The 14,977-nt window shown below is 42.2% G+C and overlaps 3 protein-coding genes across 3 annotated transcripts; 2 read left to right on the top strand and 1 right to left on the bottom strand.

Annotated features, from left to right (window-relative positions):
* Positions 1–398: 398 nt before the first annotated feature.
* fitm1l (fat storage inducing transmembrane protein 1, like) lies at positions 399–2,116 on the top strand (the record flags this gene model as incomplete). Its single annotated transcript, XM_084183182.1, has 2 exons — positions 399–577; positions 1,465–2,116. 2 exons carry the CDS (start codon positions 399–401, stop codon positions 2,114–2,116), a joined length of 831 nt encoding a protein of 276 aa, XP_084039308.1.
* A 574-nt stretch (positions 2,117–2,690) lies between these two features.
* Positions 2,691–8,707, bottom strand: LOC311147116 (tRNA selenocysteine 1-associated protein 1-like). The gene is made up of 9 exons (XM_084183746.1): positions 8,626–8,707; positions 7,792–7,889; positions 7,291–7,390; positions 6,652–6,704; positions 6,315–6,446; positions 5,731–5,850; positions 5,313–5,559; positions 5,119–5,164; positions 2,691–3,353 (listed from the first exon to the last, which is right to left on the bottom strand). Exons 1-9 carry the CDS (start codon positions 8,659–8,661, stop codon positions 3,211–3,213), a joined length of 975 nt encoding a protein of 324 aa, XP_084039872.1. The 5' UTR covers positions 8,662–8,707; the 3' UTR covers positions 2,691–3,210.
* Positions 8,708–8,932: 225 nt separating this feature from the next.
* LOC311147115 (cell division cycle protein 20 homolog) lies at positions 8,933–14,160 on the top strand. The gene is made up of 11 exons (XM_084183745.1): positions 8,933–9,291; positions 9,537–9,759; positions 9,914–10,062; positions 10,145–10,241; positions 10,326–10,451; positions 11,623–11,819; positions 11,960–12,054; positions 12,541–12,775; positions 12,956–13,081; positions 13,288–13,405; positions 13,869–14,160. The coding sequence occupies exons 2-11, from the start codon at positions 9,561–9,563 to the stop codon at positions 14,045–14,047; spliced, it is 1,521 nt and encodes a 506-aa protein (XP_084039871.1). The 5' UTR covers positions 8,933–9,291; positions 9,537–9,560; the 3' UTR covers positions 14,048–14,160.
* Positions 14,161–14,977: the final 817 nt, after the last annotated feature.

The raw sequence follows: 14,977 nt of genomic DNA, 5'->3' as shown, positions 1-14,977 counted from the left end.
ACATTTGTGGAAATGGGATGTACCAACTGTGTTGGATACAGGAGGTGAACAACTGGATTTTATAGTGTACATTCAAATAAGTGAGTTTCTGAAAGGTAGAACACCTGCCACATCTACACATGAAGAGTTGAATGTCAAAAACTTGCAGAAGATTGCATCTCGATTGAATTACCAAACCTTTGGATTGATTCAATGAAAAGTGATTTACATCAACTGAAGGTCTTGGTTTTGGATTATAACATGCAGGATTGGTAACTCACACTGGCATAGTAAGCAATACAGAAACAACAACCTACAGGATCATTGGATACACACATGAACTATAGGGTGTAGTCTTCCAGAGGAAGAGATAAAAGCTTAATTATTTTTTCAGTTGAGGCTAGATTCAGTGAGTTGAGATGTTTCTCAATACCATTCTGGTGGTCTTGACTGACCTAGCAGCCGGATTCATGGGAAGTGCCAATTTCCGCCGCCATTTTCACCTGTTGTTGTCATGCCTGATCGTGTTTGGACCTGCCCTGAGCATGTGGGTCTCCCAACACAGCATCTTCGCCAAAAGGACTAATTTTCTTTACAGGTGAGAACTAAGATGGGCTCAAACAATAATGCATGATTGCCTTATTGTTGGTTTCAGGGTCTTTTTCTCAAGTACAGTGCCTTCAGGAAGTATTCACACCCCTTGAATTCTTACATATTTTGTGTTACAGCCTGAATTCTGAGATTTTGTGACACTGGTCTACACAAAATAACTCATCATTTCAGAGTGGTATTATGTTTTTAGACATTTTTACAAATTAATTACAAATGAAAAGCTGAAATGTCTTGAGTCAATAAGTATTCAACCCCTTTGTTATGGGAAGCCTAAATAAGTTCTGGAGTAAAAATGTGCTTAACAGGTAATAAGTTGCATGGACAATAAAAGTGTTTAACATTATTTTTTTATGACTACCTCATCTCTGTACCCCACACATACAATTATCTGTAAGGTCCCTCAGTCGAGCAGTGAATTTCAAACACAGATTCAACCACAAAGACCAGGGAGGTTTTCCAATGCCTCGCAAAGAAGGGCACCTATTGGTAGATGGGTAAAAATAAAATAAAAGCAGACATTGAATATCCCTTTGAGCATGGTGAAGTTATTAATTACACTTTGGATGGTGTATCAATACACCCAGTCACTACAAAGATACAGGCATCCTTCCTAACTCAGTTGCCGGGGAGGAAGGAAACTGTGTAGGGATTTCACCATGAGGCCAATGGTGACTTTAAAACAGTTACAGAGTTTAATGGCTGTGATAGGAGAAAACTGAGGATGGATCAACAACATTGTAGTTACTCCACAATACTAACCTAAATGACAGAGTGAAAAGAAGGAAGCCTGTACATAATAACAATATTCCAAAACATGCCTGCCAGTGAATTAAAACCATGTTCCAACCATCTAGTCATTTCTTTACCATTCAGAGCATTCCTGCGCTCAGGCTGGGGATGGACCTGCATCTTCGTCGGCTCCTTTGTCTTCCTCCTCTCCTTCTCAGTACGCAGATCCCTCGTTCTCTCACTGCGACACCTGTCCAGGCTGGTGGTGGCAGGCGTGCTGTGGGTGGGGTTCCGGAAGCTTCTGGATGTCCTTGAGAACGCCACAGGGAGCTGCTACGAGCCCCTCAGCGCTGTAGATGGCCAGCCCACGGTGGACGGCCAGCCCTTCCTACTACTTCGGGAGGGGGCGAGCAAGAAGTTGTGTGTGGGAAACGGCATGCTGTGGCGCGGCTATGAGGTCTCTGAGGACATCTTTTTGCTGTGTCTGTGCTGCCTGCTGGTGGCAGAGGAGACGGCTGTGTTCGGGCCCTACCTGACTCTGGGTGGGCCCTCGGGGGCCCCGCTGCGCCTGCTCTTCCTGTTCTGTGTCATCCTGCTGGGCCTCTGGGTGTTCTTGCTTCTCTGCCTGCTGGCCTACTTCCCCGCATTCCCCACACAGATCTTAGGAGGGGCCCTGGGGTGTCTTAGTTGGAGGGGCCTGTATCAGGGCTGGTACCGCCTGGGCCCCAGCTGGTACTGTCCTGGACGACCAGGGGTGGGACTCTTAACCAAGAAGGAAGGGGGACAGCCTGAGTGAAAGAATGAGGGGAATGGCTTTAGGCATAAACACATCTCATAAAACCTAGGCACTGGGCTAATGAATGTGCTGTCTTTTTCATGAAAGAATGAGGGGCTAATTAAACCCTCTACAGAATGTTAAGTCATTTTTAACTGCTGTCAACTATCATCGAGTTATTGTACTTGATAATAAATATTTGTTTGTGAACTTGTCTACAGGCAGTTTTATGATAAATAAAAGGCTTCATTCAATTGGTTGGCTGTCTTTCAGACCTCAGGTGCCATCATTTTGCAAAAGTACATGCATATCAATATGGTATTAACTAGGCCTCGAACACATTTTTACAGTGCACCTGACCATAAAACATGTATTACATAATGCTGTATCATTTTGATTATGCATCTTTGACAGTGCTGGCCATGTAAGTAAGAAGTTAAATTAATTGTGATTTTATTCAAATCAGACCAAATGTGTTGAATGAACATGTTAAACTTTGCATAAGCACCACTGTTCCGTGTCAAATTATAATTGGATAATACAGTCTACGACTGTACTTAAACATAATAACTTCAACATCCAGTTGTTGTTTTTTCTCCAAGTCAGCTTTAATAATACAATTACTCCAAAAGCTCCAGGCACAAAAAAAAAGCTGACATGAATTACAAGTCTAAGACAAATTGTATAACATGAAAATGACAGGTGAATGCACATTCTTTTAAAGAAATGCAAGCTGTTGAAATACAAGCTTAAATGTAAGTTTCTCATTTTTGAAAAATAAAGTGAGTTACTCCAAAAACAATGCATTTCTTTCTGAAGACAAGATGGTCCCCAAAACAGTGTGAAATACAAACAAATCATGTCTGGGAGATGACGAACATTGATTACTTGATATAATAAAATAATAATGGAAGAATACAGTTTCTTCAAAAAAACATTAATTTAAAAAATGCACTGCCAAAAGAAAAAAAAGGGGGGGGGGGGGGACAATATATACAGGAACATGCTGTGTCTCTACTGGTGATTTTTTTTAAACAACACTGACATTTTCTGTGTGACTGCTCTTTTGGAGAAGATACATTTCATACTAAATTCATAGGACAAGTTGAAACAGATCAGGAACTGGAAAAAGGAGGGATTTTTGAGGTCATGGTATCCAGTGGTTGCCAGTGACAGTTCATTAGTGAATCATAGAGCTCCTCACTCCTCTCCATGAATTCTTTGTTCAGTGCATCCACATCCAGGTGAGGGTTGGGTTCTGGCAGGGAAGAGTAAATAAGTCAACAAGCCAATGGATTTGAATGCAACAGAGTCAGGCAATGGCAACAATACATTTAAAAGGAAAAACAACAAAGACCTTATACAGTGAGGGAAAAACTTATTTGATCCCCTGCTGATTTTGTACGTTTGCCCACTGACAAAGAAATGATCAGTCTATAATTGTAATGGTAGGTTTATTTGAACAGTGAGAGACAGAATAACAACAACAAAATCCAGAAAAACGCATGTCATAAATTGATTTGCATTTTAATGAGGGAAATAAGTATTTGACCCCCTCTCAATCAGAAAGATTTCTGGCTCCCAGGTGTCTTTTATACAGGTAACGAGCTGAGATTAGGAGCACACTCTTAAAGGGAGTGCTCCTAATCTCAGCTTGTTACCTGTATAAAAGAGACCTGTCCACAGAAACAATCAATCAGATTCCAAACTCTCCACCATGGCCAAGACCAAAGAGCTCTCCAAGGATGTCAGGGACAAGATTGTAGACCTACACAAGGCTGGAATGGGCTACAAGACCATCGCCAAGCAGCTTGGTGAGAAGGTGACAACAGTTGGTGAGATTATTCGCAAATGGAAGAAACACAAAGAACTGTCAATCTTCCTCTGCCTGGGGCTCCATGCAAGATCTCACCTTGTGGAGTTGCAATGATCATGGGAATGGTGAGGAATCAGCCCAGAACTACACGGGAGGATCTTGTCAATGATCTCAAGGCAGCTGGGACCATAGTCACTAAGAAAACCATTGGTAACACACTACGCCGTGAACGACTGAAATCCTGCAGCGCCCGCAAGGTCCCCCTGCTCAAGAAAGCACATATACAGGCCATTCTGAAGTTTGCCAATGAACATCTGAATGATTCAGAGGAGAACTGGGTGAAAGTGTTGTGGTCAGATGAGACCAAAATGGAGCTCTTTGGCATCAACTCAACTCGCCGTGTTTGGAGGAGGAGGAATGCTGCCTATGACCCCAAGAACACCATTCCCACCGTCAAACATGGAGGTGGAAACATTATGCTTTGGGGGTATTTTTCTGGGGACAGGACAACTTCACCGCATCAAAGGGACGATGGACGGGGCCATGTACCGTCAAATCTTGGGTGAGAACCTCCTTCCCTCAGCCAGGGCATTGAAAATGGGTTGAGGATGGGTATTCCAGCATGACAATGACCCAAAACACACGGCCAAGGCAACAAAGGAGTGGCTCAAGAAGAAGCACATTAAGGTCCTGGAGTGGCCTAGCCAGTCTCCAGACCTTAATCCCATAGAAAATCTGTGGAGGGAGCTGAAGGTTCGAGTTGCCAAACGTCAGCCTCGAAACCTTAATGACTTGGAGAAGATCTGCAAAGAGGAGTGGGACAAAATCCCTCCTGAGATGTGTGCAAACCTGGTGGCCAACTACTAGAAACGTCTGACCTCTGTGATTGCCAACAAGGGTTTTGCCACCAAGTACTGAATCATGTTTTGCAGAGGGGTCAAATACTTATTTCCCTCATTAAAATGCAAATCAATTTATAACATTTTGGCATGCGTTTTTCTGGATTTTTTTGTTGTTATTCTGTCTCTCACTGTTCAAATAAACCTACCATTAAAATGATTAATTATTAGAATTATAGACTGATCATTTCTTTGTCAGTGGGCAAAAGTACAAAATCAGCAGGGGATCAAATACTTTTTTCCCCTCACTGTATCTGCAGAAAATTGCATTTTTCTTTTGTGCATGTGAAAGGATAGTGAAGAGTTACCTTCTGCTGCCTCTTCTTCAGGCTCATCTGTGGACTCCTGTGTTTGCTAATGTGAAAAACAAGACAACAGAAATGAATCATTGTGAACAACGGTTAGCATGAAAACCCTTTTTAGACAGATCTCATTCGATTAAGGGATAGGTTATGGGGAATTATGAGGGGAAAGATCACAGGAGCTTGTCAGGAAGCCTTACCTCTGAGGAAGTCTGCATGTCTGTGTGCATGGGGGGCATGCTAATGGGAGGTGGGGGTCCCATCATCCCATGGGGGCCTGGAGGGGGGTACCCCCCGTAAGGACCGTACCCACTGTAGTTGTAGCTGTTGTACTGGTCATAGCCCCACTGAGGGTAGTAATTCTGGTTGGGTTGTTGATAGTATGGCTGTTGGTAATTGTTGTGGTAGGAGTTGTGGTTCTGGTTGTTATAGCTGTTCATTTTATGGCTAAATAGCAAGGAAACAGGAAAAATTAATGTTAGGTGCAGTGGATGTCAAGTTAGGAGGACAATCATACATAGTATAGCAACTTTCAACAAAGACAGACCAGCATGACACTAATCGACCCTAACACAGTATAATTTATACACTTATTTCAGAAGAAGATTAGAACCATACCTCTTGTTCACAGCTATGCTGATCCTGATTGGTTTTGTCCCCAGGCCTGAGGCGTTCTGACACTCATCGATGGCTTTCTTCTGTTCGTTCTCATCCTCAAACTTGATGAAGCCATAACCTCTGCGAGAGCAAGCAAAACGCTAAAACCCTGAGCACACATTCTGTCCGGACTCGCCGTATCATGCTAATCAAATACATAATTAATTCGAAAACAAAAATGGTATGGTAGAACTGAAACTTGTTGTTTTACTTTTAATATGAAGTAGCATCACTTCAATTGTGAGTTGCTCTTGCTTACCCTATATGGGGAAAACAATAGTTTTAGCATAAATGTCAGAAACAAACTTTTCCAGTATTTCTGGGAAAATTTACCAGTGGTAACAGTGGTGAAGATACCCAACACACTCGTATATCTACACACAATCCAATTAAATAAGGATCTATTGTTAAAAATGTCATGAGATTTTACAAGGAATTTAAATGTAATGAAATGTCTGATTAATTCAAATTGTGTTCAAAATAAGGTGGTGCATAACTAGCATCACCAAATAACATGAATGTATAAGTCTGTTCAGCGCTCATACCTGGAGTTACCGTACTGATCAGAGACCACTTTGCCTCCTTTGCAGGAAGGGTACTTCTTCAGGAAGAACTGATGAAGTTGGTAGTCATCCACTTCTGAAGACAGATCTCCCACAAAGACAGAAAATTCCGGCCTGAGGATGCATAAAAAAGAGACACAGAGAGAGAGGGATTAATAAGGTGAACCAACACCATACCATCTAGCGTTTTCTTTCTCACAATATTTTTTCTGGAGGTAGGAAATATCACACAGAGCAGCAAACATGACAAACAAGTTACTGCGGGTTCCAACAACAGAATCATGCATCAAATGAAGAGGAAGAAAGTAAAACAGCTTACCCAGCTTCTGGCCGTTTCCCGTAAGTTGCATAGTTTAACTTAAACTTTCTGGGCTATACAGGAAGAAAGAACAAGCAGTCAAGCACCTTCAAAGACAAACGTGTGTAGCAAGGACATATATTGCTGGAAAATAAAGAGTATATTATTAGAGAATAACATTTTATTTGGTTTACATACCTCCACCACCTACAGGCTTTATTCCATTCGTCAGTTAGTTCCTAACAGAGTTTATTCACCAGCTTCAAACATTTTAGTGATCCAATTGACATTTTAGTCATTTAGCAGACGCTCTTATCCAGAGCGACTTACAATTAGTGAGTGCATAAATTTTTTCATACCCACAACCCTTGCGTTGCAAGCGCCATGCTCTACCAACTGAGCTACAGCTAAAAACAAAGTCTATTTACAAACTGCCTCAACCACCTTCATCAGGAAGAAAACGGACCTCAGTAACTTTGCTGTAATGTATTCCGTTCCATCAACCTCAAATTAAGGTGGGGGCCAATGCTAGTGAAGCTCCGCTATCAACAATACATTTGAAACTAAAACTAGAGGGTGGTTGTCCGCTAATACATCATCAGTAAGTTGTTCAAATGAACTATGAATATTAGAAATGTCAAGCTTATAATGAGTGCTCACCGGATTTGATCCAGGAACTAGCTTCCCATTCAGTCTGTGAACGCATCGGTCAACGCTGGCTTCGTCTGACATTTCCACAAAGCAATAGCCTGCTGAACCACTGTAGAACAAGAGATTGAATTAGTGACAATAGTGTGATACAACTACATTTTAGAAACGGACAGAAAACCCCAATGTGGGGTAATAATATCCCACAAATATTGTATTTTAGAATTACCTTATCAATTCACAGCTCTGTGGTAAGTAAATCAAGTACTTCACTAAAATGACAACAGGAGGTTCTAGAACAACTGGCATTTAAGGTTAGGGTAGCCTGGCATTGTAGCTGATAGGGTTCAATTACTCACAATGTATTTTAATCACTGACTGATTCTAATTTGGGCAAGTAGTGGCTTGATCTATAGCCTACATGCAATAGTGTGGACTATTTTCAAACAAGTGAACACATGCTAAACACATGGCATCACTTGACTACATTAGACAGAGGTGTGATGAACATACCCTGTTACTCTGTGGGTAATGATCTTAACACCATACGCCGTCTCGCCCATAGTGCTGAAGGCTTGTTTGATGAAATTCTCATCCATGTATGGGTCCAGCTATGAAGAAGATTGTGTAGAGTTATCTGTCTGTAAGATATACACTTGCAAATATCCCATTCATATCCATGAAATATAAAGCTGGCTACAGTACAAGCCAGGAAATAGAGAATAGTGAGAGAAGTCCTAGTTAGGTTAGGCATAATGTTAACAGTGTGTTTAAAGTTAGGTGTAAAATGTTGCTACAATTATGACTTTGTGGCTGTGGTAACTAGTCACGACCAAACATTTGTTGAACGTAATTCAATTCGTCAGACACTTCCTTCACCATGGAGTGGAGTTTAGTCAGCTATGATAACTAATGACAAACCAAATGTCTGCCTGGGCTCAGGAGTAGCTGTAAGCACGTTAGATGATTACCAAAGACAGGTTTAGAAACGATGTTATTATTATGCGCTGTACTACTACTAGGCCCAGCCAGGGCAGCAAGCTAGCTAAACTGTCGGAATTCGGGAACGTTACTTTTGAGAAGTTAACACATTTTAATTAGGTAGCGAATACATCTCTGGCTGTATCGCTTATCCTGTTTTTAAATAAATGTCCACATAGCTATACACATTATACACTTCACATCAATTGGAGAACTTAGCTAGCTGACGTTAGCAAGCTAGGTACTGTAGCTACGTAACGTTCCTATATAGCTAGTCTAGTGTAGCTAAAGTAGCTGGCTAGTGCCGGCTAAAACGTTTTCTACCAGTCAGTTAGTAACAAGAGGATTAAAACAGAGCGAACGTACATCACCCATCCAAAGGCTTGTCATCCTGTTGAACATATTGGTGCTTTATTTTTTTTTGGGGGGGGGGTATCCTACAAACACGAATATGTAGTTACTAGTTAAGTTGTATAAATGGATAGCTTTTCCTCCCGAAACTGGTGCTAGTGAAATCAATGATGGTGAAGACCACGCCTCCGGAAATTCGGTTAGTAAATAAATTGACTTGCAAGAATGGACACATCTTCAATTGATTTCCGCATTAGATTATGTAGCCGACTTCGACATTATTGACTTCATAGATCAGTGTTAATAACAATAAAAAAAACTCAGTGCCAGTTGTCTGGACATTATTTTCGCTAGGGGGCGATATGGATTCTATCCGTCCTTCGAAAAAGTGTGACGAGATTTTCTTTCGGCATTGATTATTCAGGAAGTTAACGTCTACATTTTCCACCAATCATGGTAACGGATGCTATTCCACTTCCATGGTTACCGCCCAAATATTTTGAACAAACCAATCACGACACCGCATTTAGTAATTTAAAGAAAGTTCGTCATCGGTCGTTGAAATTTAAACTTCAGCTGCTGCAGAAAGAAACACGTTTCAGTAAAGTTTGGGAGGTGATTTTCCATTTCAGGAGATATAAAAGTACATTTATCATCAACGACGTGTGGAATTAATTTGGAGTAAGTAGCTCACGTTTGTTAACGCCTACATTTAGGTTTTGTTGCATGAAATGTAAATAATAAATGACGGAGAAAGGCAGCAAGTTTGCCACCTGCAAGGTACTGTAGTGTAGGTAACGTTAACTTGCTAGTGTGAATTAGTTGTCTAAGATTAGCTAACATGCACGTTTATATAACAAAATATACGCTTTTGTTAGTGTAAGTTATAAGCGACTTGGTTCTATTCTTGCAACGTTACCCTGCAGGGAGACCGAAAGGCAGATTCAAACATGGCTCAATTTGGATTCGACAACGACATTCACAGCATTCTGAAGCTGGATATGCCAATCACAAACGCGCCCATGGCGAGGTGGCAGAGAAAAGCCAGTTCGTCGATGTCGACCAGCAGTGCCAACACCAGCGCTCTATCACCTGGCAAATCCGGAAACAGATCTCTTAGTATGTCCAAGACGCCCAGTAAAACACCAGGTAGCTAGCTATTGTTTTTGCTGTTGAATTTTGCTCTACAGTATTTGCTTCTGTGTATGTAGGTAGTCCCTTTCAACTGTCTATGGGTGTGGCACTGTTACCAATCTGTTTCACCAAGAGTTCTAATACTAATCTGCCCTTCTCTCTTGCTCAGGTAAAAATGGAAAGACACAGTGCACACCTTCCAAGGCAGGCGGTGACCGTTTCATTCCCACTAGAAACAACAAACAGATGGATGTGGCAAGCTTCCTGCTCTCAAAAGAAAATGAGCCCATGGACACAAACCCCTTAGCAGCAACATCAGTGAGGCTTTTCTCTAACATTTCCCATCACATTTGTTGGTATATTGTATTGTAGCTAAAAATCAACACATTTGTCATTGTAGGAGAACCAGAAAGCATGGTCTGTTACACTCAACGGATTTGACATTGAGGAGGCAAAGATCTTGCATCTAGGAGGAAAACCCTTGAATGCTCCAGAAGGTAGGTCTACCGTTGGGAATGATTGTGTGACTTTGTCAGTTGATTGATATCAGAATCTAGTGTCCAATTCTCTTTTCTTTCCAGGTTACCAGAACAACTTGAAAGTTCTCTACAGTCAGGTTTCTACCCCAGTCTCCACCAAAAAGACCAGATACATACCATCTGTGCCTGACAGAATCTTAGACGCTCCTGAACTCCGAAATGATTTCTGTGAGTCCTGCCAATACAGTACTACAAATATCTAATAACCTGTCTGGGGAGTAGGTATCGAGGGACTTAACCTAGGGGTGTGTGTCATAGACGCTCCTGAACTTCAAAATGACGACTGAGTCTCCTAACACAGTAAATGTCCAGTAACCTACCTGGGAAGGAATCCTAGCTATGGGTGTAACGTGGGCCTGCTGTGATGCATAAATCACACATTGATTTACATTTTAATAATTTAGCAGATGCTCTTATCCAGAGGGGGGGTGGTGCTGTGGGATTATTTCAGATACTCTTTGAAGAGGTAGGGGTTCGGTTGTTTTTGGAAGACTCTGCTGTCCTAGCTTGAGGGGGAAGCTGGTTCCACCATTAGGGTTTAAGCATAGCCTGAGGGTAGGGAGGGGCAGTTGCTCTTCCGTAGGCAAGTACCATGGTCTTGTAGTGGATGCAAGCTTCTACTAGAAGCCAGTGGAGGTGCGGGGTGACGTGGAAGAACTTGGGAAGGTTGAACACCAGGCAGGCTGCAGTGTTCTGTATAAGTTGCAGGGGTTTGATGGCATAAGTGGGGAGCCCAGCCAACAGCGAGTTGCAGTTGTCCAGACGGGAGATGACAAGTGCCTGGATTAGGACCTATGCCGCTTCCGGTGCGGTAGGGTCGTACTCTACGGATGTTGTAGAGCATGAACTTGCAGGAGCGAGTCACTGCTTTGATGTTTGCAGAGAACGACCAGGTGTTGTCCAAGGTTCTTTGCAGGGGGGGACACCGTGGAGTAGTCAACCGTGATGGTGAGGTAGGCCTTCCCTGTCTTGTTGAGATTAAGCTTGAGTTGTTTGGCAGACATCCAAGCTGAGATATCTGCCAGGCACGCAGAGATGCGTGTCGCCACCTGGGTGTCAGAAGGGGGGGGAAGGAGAAAAGTAGTAGTTGCGTGTCATCCGCATAGCAATGATAGGAGAGACCATGTGAGGATATGACGGCGCTGAGTGACTTGATGTATAGAGAGAAGAGGGCCTAGATTTCAATGGGAGATTTACAGAAAGTGATTTAATGCCAGATCAAGTTGGGATCTGGTCCTTTTGGCTTCAGACTCTTTAATTCAATCAGGGTGGAAATGGTGGCGGCAGAGAGGAGCATTCTTTGTTAAAAAGCTCCATTGACCTCCTTCTGTTCCCACAGATCTGAACCTATTGGACTGGAGCAGTCGGAACCTTCTCGCAGTTGCCCTTCACAACAGTGTTTATCTGTGGGACGCCACCCAGGGTGACATCGTCCTGCTGATGAAGCTGGAGCGGGAGGAGGACTACATCTGCTCTGTCTCCTGGATCAAGGAGGGCAACTTCCTGGCCATTGGTACCAGTGACTGCAAAGTTCAGGTAAACTGTCTGATGTGAACCTACCCAGCACACATCTAAAATAATTTGGCTTCCAATGCAATTTTATGGTGTTGAAGAGAGTGATTTGCTGCTTCCTGTTTTTTAAAATACATTTAACCTGAATTTGTCTTTGTCCCTAGTTGTGGGATGTGGAGAACCAGAAGCGTCTACGCAGCATGGCCAGCCACACTGCCAGAGTTGGCAGCCTGAGTTGGAACAATCACATTCTTTCCAGGTAAAGATTTGTTTCTGGGGAAAAACCAACGAATGTTCAGGAACAAAGTTGAGTGAATAGTCAGTCCCACTTATGCCACGATTTTGCATCCCAGACAAAATGTCCACGTCGTGGGAAAATTATTAGGTTGTAAACGATTGTTGTGCGTCTTGGCTCGTTCAGTGTGACCTAGGTCTGCCGATTTTTAAGTACCGCTACAAAGTTCTAGCAGTTTCAATATTTTTGCCTTTAGCGTGCAGTGTGGCTGGTGTTACGAGCCGATCACAGTGACTGACCAATAGGAACACTGCCTGTACAAAGTCTGCACACAATCATACGATTATTGTGAATAGTCAGATTAATGTAATAGTTTTATTTCAACATTTAGCCTATATGCTGTGCAAAAAACTATTTCCCTAATAGTATTTTCTTTTTTATATACTTGTGGCCAAAATATTTTAAAATATTTTTATTTTTTTTACCATCTTTATTATTTTCTTTTTCCAGTGGCGCCAGATCTGGTCACATCCACCACCATGACGTGAGGGTAGCGGACCACCACATCTTCACCCTCTCCGGACACTCTCAGGAGGTGTGTGGGCTGGAGTGGTCCCCTGATGGGAGATACCTGGCCAGCGGAGGCAACGACAACCTCGTGTACGTGTGGCCAGGCGTGCAGGAGGGCAGCGGCCAAGGCAGCAATGCTGTCCACGGCTTCAGTGAGCACCAAGGAGCAGTCAAGGTAAATAACAAACTTTTAACAAAATGTCATTCTTGGTGTGAAATGCTAAACTACCATGTTTTATTGAAGGATGGAGTTGGGAATTAATAAAAGGGCACAATTTGATGCACATTGAAGTCCACTCACTGTAAAGAGACGTGCCAAACCCTAATGATTGTTTATCTTACTCAAATGTCTTAGGCTTTGGCCTGGTGCCCATGGCAACCCAACATTCTTGCGTCTGGAGGGGGCACCAGTGACCGACACATCCGCATCTGGAACGTCACCAGTGGCACTTGCATCAGTGCCTTGGACACTCAGTCTCAGGTAACTGCACCCACCTTGAACCCTAATGGGGTTGTATCTGAAGTCTCACTATTTTGTACAGGATGATATTACACCTCCAGGGCCCTGCTGCTCAGTCATAGCAGCATGAATATTTGCATACCAGTCACTTTTTAAATGAGGTTACTTTCCATAATTGCTATGCTGTACAATCAGACCATTAACTGGTGGTCAAATTTGCCTTACAGGTGTCCTCTTTGAAGTTTGCACCAAACTACAAGGAATTGGTCTCCAGCCACGGATATGCCCACGACAACGTAGTCATCTGGAAGTACCCCTCCTTGACTAAAATGGCAGAGCTCAATGGTGAGTGACTGGCCTGAAATTATGAATATTGTATAAAAACTTAATGGCTCTGTATGAAGTTGTCATTAATGGGTCATTTTGTTGTCTGAAGCTGTAAAAGCATCCAAGAGCCTGACGGTAAATGTCCCTCACCCCAGTCTCCTTAACTGGGTAAACATAATCCTAATTTAAATTAAACTGTAGATAAACTTGCTTAATGTCAATCCATCTCAATAATGATGCATGTTTAAAGATGCATTATGCAGAAATTGCTCTGCCATTTCTTGGTTCCTAAAATTCTAATAGTTCGCTTAATTTCACTTTGCAAGCGTGAACAATCTAAATGTATATTTTTTTCAGCTTTATGAAGCTGGTGTACAAAACTGAAAGTAAAATAGCACACACTTTTCCAACTGTAGCCATTAGTTTATTCTGGGGTCAAAGTTCAAAACTGATATCTTAAACCTTTTCTTTTTTTTCACAGGTCATGAGGGCAGAGTCTTGAACATTACCATGAGTCCAGACTGCTCGACTGTTGCCACTGTAGGTGGTGATGAAACTGTCCGCCTCTGGAAGAGCTTTGAGCTGGATCCAGTCAAGAAGAAGGCCAAGGAGCGGATGGTGAAGTCCACCAGCGGTAGTATCCACCAATCTATCCGATAATGAAATTTTTGTATTGTATGTTCAGGTTAGTTATTGATCGACTCATCTGAATTGTTTACTAATGTACCAACTTTTTATTCACTGTAAAATAAAGATTGCCACTTTAAAATTTTCTTCACGTTTGAATATCTTGCAGCCTTGCCACTTGTTCAGAAAGTCTTCAAGGATTATAACCGGAGTTGATTTTAGCGAATACTGTTTGGGCCCTCATTCATTCAATGTGAAACTGAGGATATTTCTTTCTTTGCTGAAACCCATACTTGTTTCTGCTTTTGATTAATTGGTCTGTGGTTAACATTAAGTACAGTAGTCCTGGGATGGTTTGTCATGGGTGACGCACTATTTAAATGTGGTGTTGGTCTTTTAATAATTCATAAATGGCTCTAAGAATGGCGTTTCCTGAAGTGGATAATATTGACTTGTCCAGCCAGACGGGATGCGGTCTAGGTCATGATGTACAGATATCACAATGCCTGAAAGTGTTAACATCTGGGGAACAAATCTTCCGAAACTAGCGGTGTGACCACAGTAAAGACTACCTGGAAAACAACCAATGGATGCTTTCCAATTAGATATTCTGCAGAGTTCAAGATCATGTTGATCTGTAGGTTCCTGAGAAGCAATTCTCTAGAAATTCTAAAATTGTGTCCCAAGTAACCCTAGTCTCTAGCCAACTGTTCTAAACCTGTCCAGAGGCCAGGATGGTGTTCTATAATATATGGACACAGTAAGCTTGTTGGATGACCTAATTAAAAATATAAGGAGGCATGTATGACTAATGTTCAGAACACAATTTCATTATGAACTCAAATACACAACACCCTTGACCCTGATGGTGAGGGAAAATATGGCGATGGCTGGGACATGTGCAGACTACCATCAGAACGCCCAAAATAAACATGAAGAACAATAGAAAAGGTGTGGCCTGAC

Source organism: Coregonus lavaretus (genome assembly GCF_964263955.1).
Source record: "Coregonus lavaretus genome assembly, chromosome: 19".
Taxonomy (NCBI): domain Eukaryota; kingdom Metazoa; phylum Chordata; class Actinopteri; order Salmoniformes; family Salmonidae; genus Coregonus; species Coregonus lavaretus.
The sequence above is the reverse complement of the archived record's forward strand: the minus strand, read 5'-3'. Positions and strand labels throughout refer to the sequence as shown.